The 14428-nt window shown below is 39.3% G+C and overlaps 1 protein-coding gene and 1 pseudogene across 1 annotated transcript in view; one reads left to right on the forward strand and one right to left on the reverse strand.

The window, feature by feature from the left end:
- Positions 1–14428, reverse strand: part of UBXN2B (UBX domain protein 2B) — a 39921-nt gene that overhangs the window by 13925 nt on the left and 11568 nt on the right. The window contains exons 3-5 of the mRNA XM_011931958.1: positions 6675–6825; positions 4169–4252; positions 2935–3044 (exon numbers count right to left, since the gene is read on the reverse strand). Of these exons, the coding sequence (XP_011787348.1) occupies positions 2935–3044; positions 4169–4252; positions 6675–6825 (345 nt within the window). The remainder of the gene's footprint in view (positions 1–2934; positions 3045–4168; positions 4253–6674; positions 6826–14428) is intronic.
- Positions 9114–12753, forward strand: LOC105504494 (annotated as a pseudogene).

Raw genomic sequence — 14428 nt, forward strand, 5'->3', positions numbered from 1 at the left:
ATAGAATTGCTTGAACCCGGGAGGTGGAGGTTGCAGTGAGCCAAGATCGCGTCACTGCACTCCAGCCTGGGTGACAGAGCTAGGCTCTGTCTCAAAAAAAAAAAAAAAAAGAAAAAAAAAGAAATCTCTTCCACTAGATATCCTAGATCATCACTCTTAAGTTTAACCTTCCACAAAGCCTTAGGGTATGGACACAATGCAGACAAGTCCTTTGCTAGGGCATAACAAGGCTGACCTTTACTCCAGTTCCCAACAGCTTCCTCATTTCTATCTGAGAACTCATCAGCCTGGCCTTCACTGCCCATATTTCTATCAATACTTTAGTCAACCACTTGAGAAGTCTCTAAGAAGTACCAAATTTTCCTTTGTCTTCCTGTCTTCTTCAAGGACATCCAAACTCTTCCAACCACTGCCTATTACCCAGTTTCAAATATGCTTCCACATCTTCAGGTATATTTAGAACAATGCCCTACTCCTTGGTACCAATTTTCTGTATTAGTCTGTTTGTACTGCTATGAAGGAATACTTGAGGCTGGGTAATTTATAAAGCAAAAAGGTTTATTTTGGCTCATGGTTCTGCAGGCTGTATAAGTAGCACGGTACCAGATTCTGCTGCTGGTGAAGCCTCAGGGAACTTACAATCATGGTAGAAGGCAAAGGGGGACCTGGTGTATGACACAGCAAGAATGGAAGCAAGAGAGAAAGGGAGGTTCCAGGCTCTTTTAAACAATCAGGTCTCACTTGAACTGCCAGAACAAGAACTCATTCATTACCATGGGGATGGCACCAAGCCATTTGTGAGGGATCCGCCCCATGATCCAAACATCTCCCACAGGCCCACCCCCAACAGTGGACATCACATTTCAATATGAGATTTGGGGAGGACAAAACATCTAAACCATCTAAACATCATGGGGTGATTTGAGAGCACTGCTGTCACTCAGTGTCAAGGTAGGGATGTCAGATGCACTGCAACAGGAGATCTGTCTTATGTGAGAAAGACTTGTCTTGGGTTCCAAAGAATCATTATGTGCCCTCCAGGGAGTCACGTGGATAATACTGTCTGATTCTAAAACCTAACTCTGTCTCATATACAAGCAAAACACATTTTTTAGGCTATTGTATTAATATACTTTGAAATCTCCAGGAATGAACAACCATGTGAAGTGAGGGAACACTGTACTTTGTTTTGTTTGGACCTTTACCAAGTCCTTGAATGCAAGCTACTTGCAGTAATTAAGCTGACAACCTCATATACTTCATTTTTCTGTTTTTATACCTGTCACATTTACATGGGAAGTGCTAGATTGCATACAGGTACAAACGAACTGCTTCTTACGTGTGCTGTGTGGTCATATCAGGGCATTTATATATTAAAACATGTATCATTTCACAATAAATTATTTCCTCAATATATTTAAGGTAGAATATTAATTTCTTTTGGAAAATCATGTACATAGATTATATTATCTATGAGTTCTTTGAGGATAGTGTAGATGCTTTTACAAAACATTTCTCATAAAAAGGAGACAATGGGTCTTACATAGCTGAGAACCACTACCTGACAGTACTCATTTTCTTTAAGGAGTCTTTTCTAAAACTCTTCTGATCATAATTTATATTTGCAGATATGGTATGGCTCAAATTTTAAAATTCTTTTAATATACCACATTTGTTTAAACATTAGCCTACAAAGTTTATGGTTTATTTTCATTTAACAATAAATTAGTTTTTATCTATTTAATAGAACATTCATTCTCAATATGTTGTTTCCACTATCTTGAAATTAGTATCAATTTCTATAGTTATGTTGGTCTTCACTTGGCCAATCAAAACTTCCCCCACCTAGTTGCTCGCAGCTCTTCTCAGTGATTCTGCAGGTCTCCAAGTCCACAGCATTGACTTACACCATTATATCCTGTATTTGCCACCCCCATATAGTGCGTCCTAGGACAGCTTCCCACCTTTCCCAATGACTTCAGCATACTTCTTACGGCATTTGTTGCCTTTGTTTGGTATCCTGACAGTATCTGTATAAAATTTAAATTCAAAATTCATGCTAATTAGTCTTCTAAAATATCTTTCCTTTAGCGTTCCTCTACTACTTCAACTCCAGTGAATTTAACCTCCACTCCATGTCAGCCACTCATCCCGGACATATTTCAACATTTGGAAATGCTCCACCTGCTATTCCTTTATGGAGTATAATCCAGTATATATAACTCTGGTTATATACAGTATAATTCTGATCCTTTCCTACAACTTAATTTCCCAGTTTATGTTCAACTTTATGTCTTTAGTTGTATATCTACTTAGAAATAACCCCACTTTCAGCTAGTTTAATCGTAACACAGAAAACCTTTTATCATCATAGCAAAATCACTTGATTCCTCTTCCTTTAGCAAGAAGAGCTGGTAAGTTACAATGTTCTTTGGATGGGTCAGAGCACTGAATATCTGAGTTCACTTTCACAAATTGTAACTTCAAACTAACCTTTTGAAATCTTCTGCCAGCAGTAATGCCACATTAAAAGATTTCTAACATAAGTTGCTGAATTTCAGGCATACATGCAATCAGAGTCACCCTGTCAACAGTAAGCAGGACAGTGGCTTAGTGGGTGGGTAGCTACATACTAATTAATTCACTGATTATCACATTAAGATGTTTCTTCTTGGAGCTGGGTTCATAGTTTCCTCAGATTTTAAAATGGGCCAATGTCCAATGCCCCTGGCCCACAAAGTTAAGAACCAGTGACTTACAGATAGCAGTATATCTTTTATAAAACTTAAGAATACCTACACCCCCAGCAACCACTTATTTAATATATTCCAGGAACTACTTCTTGAAAACCCATAGTGCACTAAAAATTAATAGTCTGTTAAGAAAATAAGTCCCACTCTGTGTAACAAATAGAATACAAATAATACATCTTACCCTCTCTTAACAGATTCCAGAAATTGAGCATTTGTTGGTTCATTGTAAGGTCTCAATTCTCCATCATCTAAACTGAAACCATTGCTCCACAGTTTAAGCAAAATCTGAACCTTTTGGGCATAGAAAGAAAAAAAATGTATATATATTCACATATATATAAGAATACATCTCCCCCAAACAATTTTAAGTTCCAAATGTGATATTGCAAAATGTATTTACTTAATTTAAAATACGGAGTTATTTCTATTATTCTTTATTCGTAGTGAAAGACATTAATGAAACCACACGTATTTGTTTAGCTAGTTTGCATTCAGTTTAACAAACTGACAACGGTTGCAAATACCAAAGGTCCCACAGCTAGACCCTGGCCTTGAAGTACTATTGGTGGATGGTTCACTAGAAAATGAAAGCAATGAGAAGAGCTGCACCCCACAATTCCCACCATTTGGCTTCATCTGCACCCATACTCTTCTTTGCTACAGAGCTTAAATATCCATGCCAAGGGGAACAGAATTTCCAGTGACCCTCCAAGAAACTGTAAATGTCTACAATAAAATTAAAACTCCAAAATTTCAAAAGGCCACAGAAACAAAGAATGACTTTAGGTGTTCTACATTTATACCTCACCTCATTTTAGATTATGAAAATATGTCATTTATTATAATAACTATATATTTTTTCATTTTTCTTTTTTTAATTGATTTTTTATTTTAAAGGGCCAGGGTCTCACTATGTTGCCCAGGGTGGTCTTGAACTCCTGGGTTCAAGCAATCTGCCCACCTCAGTCTACCAAAGTGCTAGGATTATAGGCGTGAGCCACTGCGCCTGGCCCAAGTTCATTTTTTTAAACCCTTTTTTTTTTGAAAAAGATAGGGTCTGGCTATGTTTTCCGGGCTGGCCTTGAACTTCTGGGCTCAAGTGATCCTCCTACCCCAGCCTCTGGAGTAGTTGGGACTCCAGATGCACGTCACCACGCCTGGCTGCAAATTCATATGGACAATGAATCACACATTCTTTCAACAAATAGTTACATATCTCTAAGTGCAAGGCATAATTGTGACACAAAACATAAAAATCGAGACTGAAAACTCACACATCATTGGTCCTTTTAACCCATGTTGTAAAAAGTAACAAAAATATTATATTTTTATTATCAATTCTTAATTTTAAAACCAACAGTTTTAGTAACTAGAAGCAACTATTTATACTTTTTCATTTTGATTATTGTACCTACATCTTGCAGCTGATTTTCTCCATAGATATATTCAGACCGCTTACAAAAGGAATTACCCAATCTGTATCCTCCACCTGTAAATGACTAAAATACATAGCAAATGAGTTAAAATTCACAAAGGATTATTCAGCAAAAAGTTATTATGTGATATGTATTTTAAAGCTACATGAATTCTAATTAGCCAAAGTGGCTCATATTGGGGAACCTTCAAGAACCAAAATTACCATAAGACTTGACTAAAAGATAATTTTAAACCATTGACGAATAACGAAATGAAAACCAAAATTTAAGTTTCATTAGAGCAGTGGTTCTCAACAATGGATGTCAAAATTACCATAGAGGCTTTTTTAAAAGACACGTTCCTAGGCATATCCCAAATCTATTGAACCATAATACCCGAAGCCATCAGGTAGTTTAGATAACCTCCCCAAATGATTTTGAAGGAGAAATTCCAGGATGAGAAATGCTACTTACAAGAATGTATGAAATTATACCACAAAAGACACGTAACTGTTGGTCTTTAGTATATCAATATTATGTCAGATGATAACAATTATAAAAGCTGTATAGAGGTGGCTCATGCCAGTAATCCCAGCACTTTGGGAGGTAGAGGTGGGCGGATCACGAGGTCAGGAAATCGAGACCATCCTGGCTAACACGGTGAAACCCCATCTCTACTAAAAATATAAAAAATTAGCCGGGTGTGGTGACAGGCACCTGTAATCCCAGCTACTCCAGAGGCTGAGGCAGGAGAATGGCGTGAACCTGGGAGGTGAAGCTTGCAGTGAGCGGAGATCGCGCCACCGCACTCCAGCCTGGGCAACAGAGCAAGACCCTGTCTAAAAAAGAAAAAAAAATTTAAAAAAACTAGTCACTTCCATAACTGGATATCCATAAGCAAAACAATAAACTCGGGTGTCAACCTCACACCTTATACAAAAAATTCAAATAGACCATAGCTTTAAAAGTAAAGCTGTAACATTTTTCTAGATAACAAGGGAGAAAATATTTGGGACCTACAGTTAAGTGAAAAGTTCTTAGATAATACAGCAAAAGCATGATCCATAAAAGAAAAAAAAAAAGGAATAAATTGGACTTTATCCAAGTTTATTTCCTTTGCCTAGTGAAAAACCCTGCTAAGAGGATAAAAATACAAATGACATTCTGGGAGAAAATATTTGCAAACCATTTAACTGACAAAGGACCCATACCTATTAAAATATACAAAGAATTCTCAAAATTCGACAGTAACAAAATAATCCAATTAGAGAATGGGAAAAGTTAGTGAAGAGATATTTCCTTGAAAAGAACAATACAGATAATGGCAAGGAAGCACATGAAGAGATGATCATCCCTAGCCATTAGGAAAATGCAAATTAACATCATTAGTTATTAGAGAAATCAAATAAAACCACAGTGTGTTATCACCACACACCCATCAAAATGGCTAAAATTAAAAATAGTGACAATACTAAATGTTGAAAAGGATGCAGAGAAACTTGCTCTCTCATATATGTGGGAATACAAAATGGCACAACCACTCTGGAAAATAGTCTGGCTGTTTCTTAAACTAAACATACACTTAATGTATGACCTATCAATTGCACTTCTGAGCATTTATCCCAGAGAAATAAAACCACATGTCAGTAAAAAAAACCTGTACCCAATTGCTCACAGCAGCTTTATTTGTAACAGTCAAAAGCTGGAAACTAAAATATCCCTCAATAAATGAATGGTTAAACTGTGGTATATCTAGAGCATAAAATGCTACTCAGGAAAAAGGAACAAAGTTGTGATATAAGCAATAACTCTGATAGATCTCAAAGGCATTATGCTGAGTGAAAAAAGCTATTCCAAAAAGTCACATACTGTATGACTCCATTTGTATGACACAGGAGTTTCACCATGTTGGCCACGCTGGTCTTGAACTGTGATCTGCCCACCTTGGCCTCCCAAAGTGCTAGGACTACAGGCATGAGCCACCACACCTGGCCGGTGTAACATTCTTAACATGATACAATTATAGAGATGAAAACCCAATTGACCAGTATTGGCTAGAGGTTAGGGATGGCAGGAGAGATGGGGTGGGTGTGAGTGCAAATGGGTAGGCTATGAAGGAGAGCTTCAGCTGGGTGATTACACCTGTGATAAAAGGACACAGACACAGAGAAATGCCAAATTCCTGGCTTTCATATTATACTATAATCATGTAAAACGTAACCGTTGGGGGAAAATAGGTGAAAGGTACATGAAACCTCCCTGTATTCTTTTTGCAAATGCCTGTGACTCTACTAATTATTTCATTATTTCATAATTAAAAGGTAAATTAAAAAGTTGTTCAGAAATGTAAGAAATTGTCTCAACTTTCAATCATTAATAGAAATAATTTTATAAATATGAAACAAATATTTAAAACAAATATACAATTAGAAAAACAATGTTTGCAAATAATATAAAAATGAAAGAGGAGGTAAAATATAAAAACAGTGTATTTAGTTTCACTGACCTTAGATTTATCATCACCTGAAGCTCTTGTGGCTTCATTCAGAGGGACAGCCCCATGTTCCCTTGCCTCTCTGAAAAGTTCATTCACAATTTTCCCAGTTGAAGGTCGAACTATATTTAATCCACTGTATTCATGTTCACTTGAGTAAAACCTTTAAACATTTCAGTTCATCAATAAAAACTTAGGATAACAGACATAAACTAAAGTAAAAAGCTACATACTCTTATGAAAATAAAAGTATTTAAAAAGAGGCATTCTTTTGACTTCTATGAGAATATTTAATTTTTAAAATGGGATTAAGGAAAAGAATAGGAAACAGATCACATATTTTCTTAATGAGTTTGCAGAGATTGATTCTAAGGGCAAGTTCAGGCTCCAGTGTGATAACTGGCTTGCCTGCTGATCCCTCAGCCTTCTGTAACTGTTTATCACATACATCTCATTCACGAATTCAGCACTTCTGATGTAGAAGGGAAAGCAGTGTCAACAATCAAAAGATAGTCCCTTCTCCCTAAGAAGGCCACACTCAGTAGAGACCTAGTTAGTGATGAGATCTCTAGCTTTAGACAGTATAAACAGCTAATTCTAAACTAAAGGGTTATCTATAGAGGATTTATTTTTCAGAGATTTCTGGATTTAAAAGAGACCTACTCCCTTATAACCCCCTGTGTTTGTTAAAAGTAAATAATTTAGACTAATTTTTTGGCGACCAATTTCTACTTTGACTCCAACTTCATAAATGGTCCTAGGAAACACAAAAATTACCTTCACATAAGATTAATAACTTACTTTTATCTTTCAAGATTTTTTCTATCAAGAATATCAGAAACTATAAGCAATGAAGTATCAACATGGAGACTTCCAGGGTAAGAAGACAATCAAACCTCATTTGTTGAAATACTTATAACTCTCCAATTCAGTCCCAAATTCACATTGAACTGACACACAGAACAAAACAACGAGGGAAATTATATCTGCCTTGGAGACTAGGAACGGAATTCACCTTCAAGGCTTTCTCCTAAATTAGAATATATGCAAAACTGAGTAAGATAGAGGAAAGAACAGACCAGCTCTCACTTTGCAGTAAAGGAAGGAAAAGATCCATCAGGATGGAGAACAAGAAGACACCAGGAGAACCCTACTAAACCCTACAAACTGCAGAAGGTGGAGGTGGGGCTTCATCCTGCCAGTGCTCTGGAGAAGTACACTGGGTCCAAATTTATCTAGAGCAGGAGCCTATGGAAGCCTTCCTCTCAAGCTTACACTCAAGGGTCCAGGGTAGCAAGCAAGGTTGAACACTGCCCTAGTTGGCTTTTAAGACAAGCCTTAGTGTTAGAAGCAGATTATTTTAGGTAGCTACGACAAACACAGAAAAGCAAAGCAAAGCAATGCTTCCTGCTGCAGCTGTCTGCTGCTGTAACACTCCTCCCCTCTCTGGAGTGCCCTGGAAATGAGGAACAGAAGTCACCTTCAAGGCTTTCCACATCTCTAATCTGGCAAAGTGAATAATCATTCCTTTTTATCTCAGTCTTAGTGAGAAAGACCTTACTGTAAAAATCAGTCATAGCAAATGATTTCCTATCTCCTTTATGGTTAATGGTTTTTATTATTTGAAATCTTTGCCTACTCTAAGGTCATAAAGATATTCTATTTTCTTCCAGAAATTTTATTGCTTTAATTTTTGTATTTAGATCCACAACCCATATGCAACGGACATTTGTATGTGGTGTAAGGTAGAGGACAAGAACTGTTTTTCCTCCATATAAATGTCCATTTGTCCCAGTACCACATAATGAAATTCTGTCCCTCACTGCTTTGCAGTGTCATAAATCAAGTTGCTATTTATGTGTGTCTATGATTCTGAGTTCTCTTATTTTGGTCCATGGTCTACTGTCAGTTCTTACTCTCTTAACTATTGCAGCTTTACAATAAGTCTTTGCATCCAGCAGTGTAAGTCCTCAACTTTAATTCTTCGTGAATATTTGAGGCAACGATATTTACTGATTGCTGAAGTAATTCTCTATACTCATTCAAACTAATTAAATATAAATGAAAAGGAATAAAAGATGCCTAGTACAGAATTGGTACTGGGCTGGGCCTTAAAAGGACTTAGGACATTAGGACTTAGATAAACACAGAAGGAACAAAATTTTAGGAGTGAAGAAGAACAGGTACATAGGAGGAAAAAATCAAAAAGACCAGAGGAATCAGAAAAAGAACCAGAGTCTTTCATAGTTTTCTTTGTATGCAATTACGTCATTGCACACATTGAGCTTTATTTTATTTATTTCCAATCTGTATACTTTTGTTTTTCTCATCTCATTGTGCTGACTAAAACCTCCAGTACAAGTTGAATGAAAATGGTGATAGGGGTTACCCACTGATAATGTTCCCAACTTCAGAAGAGTTGGGCGGTTTCAATCTTTTTAGCTTCTAATGATGACTACCCAAACCTTAAACATATCGACTGTGACTGGTGCCCATATTTCCCATGCATTTACTCCCTGTGGTAAGATTTTTGCTCCCATTTTGCTACTGAATCTCAAGGTTTGCTACTGAATTCTCAAAGGTTCTGAGTTATCTTCTCATTGCCAAACACAAAAGACTTTCCTCAGTTACTACCCACTTTCTGAAACATTTGATCCTCTTGAGCCTATCCTTCTTCTCCCTTCCGTCGTTTCATAGTTGAACTCTCTCCTGGACTTTCATCATACCAAAATTGCTTGTTTCTTTGCCCAGTGGGATCCAACATCTCCTTCTCTATTTTATTGCATTTCTTCCTCCTCCTCTTACATAAATATGCCTATATCCTGGACTTCAATTCCCCTCTATTTAAGCTCATTTGATCATCAAAATATTTATCCACCACCAAAGATAACCTCTTCTATACGGATGACTCTCAAATATATGCTTTTACCACTCACTTATGGTCCAGTGTTGAATTTAAAAGCACCTGCCAGATAGTTCTACTTTAATCAAGTTCATCTCCAAAACTGAAGCTATTTCCACACATAAGCCCTCCCATTAACAATCATACTTTTTCCTGCATCCCAAATTTAAAACATTTAAGTTTTCTCTCTTTCCCACTGGCTTACTCCCTATATGCCATGTCATTACATTTCTATAATAAACACCTTGAAAATATCCTGCATTAATTTCACCCTTTTCTCTCCATTCCACTGACACTACCTCAATCCAAAATTTATTTTATTTATATATTTTTTGAGACTACATATGACTCTACTGCCCAGGCTGGAGTGCAGTGGCGTGATCTTGGCTCACTACAACTTCCACCTCTTGGACTCAAGCTATCCTGCCACCTCAGCCTCCCGAGTAGTTGGGACTACAGGTGTGCACCACCACACCTGGCTATTTTTTGTAGAGATGGGGTTTAAGCCCTGTTGCCCAGGCTGGTCTTGAACTCGTGAGCTCAAACGATGTGCACTGCTTCTGCCTCCCTAAGTGCTGATGACAGGCATGAGCCACCGTCCTTGGCCTTGAATCCAAAATTGTTTACCTCATTCCTTAGTTTACCTCAATTGTTTCTGTCTTGATTTCTTTCCCTCTTTATCCTGTTCTCCCCATCATCATTAACTTTATATAGTATTGCCAGTCCTATTTTCCTAAATGAATAGTAATAGCTAACATTTATCAAGGGATGACTATGTGTTTAGTTAACCCTCCTAACAATGGTATTATTCCTATTTTACAGGTAAGAAAACTAAGACTGAAGAAGTTTAAATAACTTGCCAATTGGCAAAACCTTATTAGAAGACAGAGAAAAAAAAAATTACAAGGAGGAGGAGCGAGTCAGCCCAGGGGGCGGCTGCAGTCTCCAGGATCCCCAAGCTTGGAGTGAGGTCTGTGCACAGCCGGCTGGCTCTGTCCCACGTCTGGTCCTGAGCGGGTCTCCCTCGGGCCAGCCTGATGTGACCGAGCCCAGCGGAGCCTGAGCAAGGAGTGGGTCCATCACAGAGCCGGAGGGCAGGAGGAACACAACATTGCAAAGATGGTTTCACTCAAATATCACTGGGGTGGAGGCAGAAAACCTACTGTTGACAAGAGGAGCTGATGGCAGTTTTTTGGCAAGGGCTAGTAAAAGTAACCCTGGAGACTTCACACTTTCCGTTAGAAGAAATGGAGCTGTCACCCACATCGAGATTCAGAACACTGGGTCAGGCGCGGTGGCTCACGCCTGTAATCCCAGCACTTTGGGAGGCCAAGGTGGGTGGATCACAAGGTCAGGAGATCAAGATCATCCTGGCTAACATGGTGAAACCCCGTCTGTACTAAAAATAGAAAAAATTAGCTGGGCGTGGTGGCAGGCGCCTGTAGTTCCAGCTACTCAGGAGGCTGAGGCAGGAGAATAGCATGAACCCAGGAGGCAGAGCTTACAGTGAGCTGAGATTGTGTCACTGCACTCCAGCCTGGGCGACAGAGCGAGACTCCGTCTCAAAAATAAATAAATAAACAAGCAAATAAATAAAAAGATTCAGAACACTGGTGATTTCCATGACCCGTATGGAGGGGAGAAATTTGCCACTTTGGCTGAGTTGGTCCAGTATTACATAGAACATCACAGGCAATTAAAAGAGAAGAATGGAGATGTTATTGAGCTTAAATATCCTCTGAACTGTGCAGATCCTACCTCTGAAAGGTGGTTTCATGGACACCTCTCTGGGAAAGAAGAAGGGAAATTATTAACTGAAAAAGGAAAACATGGTAGTTTTCTTGTACGAGCGAGCCAGAGCCAACTTGGAGATTCTGTTCTCTCTGTGTGCACCGGTGATGACAAAGGGGAGAGCAATAACGGCAAGACTAAAGTGACCCATGTTATGATCTGCTGTCAGGAACTGAAATACGATGTTGGTGGAGGACAACGGTTTGATTCTTTGACAGATGTTGTAGCCCCTTTCCACGACTCGTATACATACAGATGTTGTAGCCCCTTACCACGACTCTTATAAATGCTGCTGAAATAGAAAGCAGTTTGAGAACTAAGCAAATTAGCTGAGACCACAGATAAAGTCAAACAAGGCTTTTGAGAAGAATTTGAGACACTACAACAACAGGAATGCAAACTTCTCTACAGCCCAAAGAGGGTCAAAGGCAAGAAGACAAAAACAAAAACAGATATAAAAACATCCTGCCCTTTGATCATACAAGGATTGTTCTACATGATGGTGATCCCAATGAGCCTGTTTCAGATGACATCAATGCAAATATCATCATGCCTGAATTTGAAACCAAGTGTAACAATTCAAAGCCCACAAAGAGTTACACTGCCACACAAGGCTGCCTGCAAAACATGGTGAACGACTTTTGGCGGAAGGTGTTCCAAGAAAACTCCCGAGTGATTGTCATGACAATGAAAGAAGTGGAGAGAGGAAAGAGTAAATGTGTCAAATACTGGCCTGATGAGTATGCTCTAAAAGAATATGGCATCATGCGGGTTAGGAACGTTAAAAAAAGCGCCGCTCATGAATATACGCTAAGAGAACTTAAACTTTCAAAGGCTGGACAGGGGAATATGGAGAGAACGGTCTGGCAATACCACTTTCGGACCTGGGCAGACCACGGAGTGCTCATTGACCCCGGCAGCATGCTAGACTTCCTGGAGGAGGTGCACTATAAGCCGGAGAGCATCATGGATGCAGGGCTGGTCGTGGTGTACTGCAGTGCTGGAATTGGCTGGACAGGGACATACATTGTGATTGATATTCTAATTGACATCATCAGAGAGAAAGGTGTTGACTGCGACATTGACGTTCCCAAAACCATCCAGATGGTGCGGTCTCTGAGGTCAGGGATGGTCCAGACAGAAGCACAGTACCGGTTTATCTATATGGCGGTCCAGCATTATATTGAAACACTACAGCGCAGGATTGAAGAGCAGAAAAGCAAGAAGAAAGGGCAGGAATATACAAATATTAAGTATTCTCTAGCGGACCAGACGAGTGGAGATCAGAGCTCCCTTCCACCTTGTACTCCAATGCCACGCTGTGGAGAAATGAGAGAAGACAGCACTAGAGTCCATGAAAACATGGGCCTGACGCAACAGCAGAAGAGTTTCAGATGAGAAAACCTGCCAAAACTTCAGCACAGAAATAGATGTGGACTTTCACCCTCTCCCTAAAAAGATCAAACTTTCGCAAGGAAGTTTATGTGAAGACCGAATTTGGATTTGGAAGGCTTGCACTGTGGCTGACTACCTTTTGATAAGCAAAATTTGAAACCATTTAAAGATCACTGTATTTTAACTCAACGATACCTGCTTCCCAATTACTCATTTCCTCAGACAAGAAGAAATCATCTCCACAATGTAGACAACATTTTATAGAATTTTGTTTTAAATTGAGGAAGCAGTTAAATTGTGTGCTATATTCACACAATTTCAAATTCTATTCAAATTAGAATTACTAGATTCAAATTCTAGTAATAGGCTTTTTATTTTTCTTTTTATAACCTTAACCAGTTTAATTTGTTTTTCCTCATTGTGGGGGATAAGAAGAAATGATTTGGGAAAATTAAGTAACAATGTCCTAGAAAAGTGAGAATAATCTCATTTACCATCATGTATCCAATAGTGGATAATTCATTTTGATGGCTTCTATTTTTGGCCAAATGAGAATTAAGCCAGTGCCTGAGACTGTCAGAAGTTGACTAGGCTACCTTTGCACTGGCATTAAAGAGTCATAGAAAAAGAATCATGGATATTTATGAATTAAGAGGTGTGGCTTTTTTTTTTCCCCAGCCGATGACCAATTATAGTTAGGCTGTTGACTGAGAAAGTTGTGGTGGAAAAACTTTTGCCATATTTTCTTTGCATTTGAGTAACTGTCTTCTACTTAGAAAAAAGGTATCTATGAATAACCAGTGTTTTTGGTTGTCAAATGTTGCTGACAAACTTACCCTAAAACTTTAGTGTCTTAAAAAAAAAAAACCCACTCCTGGCCGGGCGCAGTGGCTCACGCCTGTAATCCCAGCACTTTGGGAGGCTCAGGCGGGTGGATCACGAGGTCAGGAGATCGAGACCATCCTGGTAAACACGGTGAAACGCTGTCTCTATTAAAAATAGAAAAAATTAGCTGGGCGCCTGTAGTCCCAGCTACTCAGGAGGCTGAGGCAGGAGAATGGCATGAACCCAGGAGGCAGAGCTTGCAGCGAGCTGAGATCACGCCACTGCACTCTGGCCTGGGCGACAGTGAGAGACTCTGCGTCAAAAACAAAAAAAACTGCACCCCCAACTGTTTTCAATCTGAGTTGAGCTCAGCTGGGCTGTTCTTCTGCCAGCCTGCAGGCTGCCACTCATGTGGTCAGCAGGTTGGCCCAGAGACTGGGATGGCTGGGCTTCTCTCTGCCTGCAGTCCTGTGTCTCTCCTTCTTCGTGTAGTATCTTTCAGTGGCCTGGCTGGCAGGTAGCTAGACCTCTGACATGCACCTCAGAGCTCCCAAGAGCTCAACAGCGGAAGTGGCCAGGCCTTCTGAAGACTGAAGTCCAAAATTGTCGCAGCTTCCCTTCTACTGCCCTCTATTGATGATAATGATGATGATGACTTTTTCTAATCAGAAGAGAGCTGGAGTATGCCCTCTACTTACTAAACAAGTCACATGCCCAGCCCAGATTCAAAAAAAGAGTGTGAAGTGGAGGTGCAGTTAATTGGGGGGCCACTAATCTAACAGATAGTCACAACCAGTGACATGGAAAACCAAGGATATTAGCAAAAGTAGAAGTTGCTAGTGACCTTGGGAAG

This window comes from Colobus angolensis, unplaced genomic scaffold, assembly GCF_000951035.1.
Source record: "Colobus angolensis palliatus isolate OR3802 unplaced genomic scaffold, Cang.pa_1.0 Scaffold92, whole genome shotgun sequence".
In the NCBI taxonomy this organism is placed as follows: domain Eukaryota; kingdom Metazoa; phylum Chordata; class Mammalia; order Primates; family Cercopithecidae; genus Colobus; species Colobus angolensis.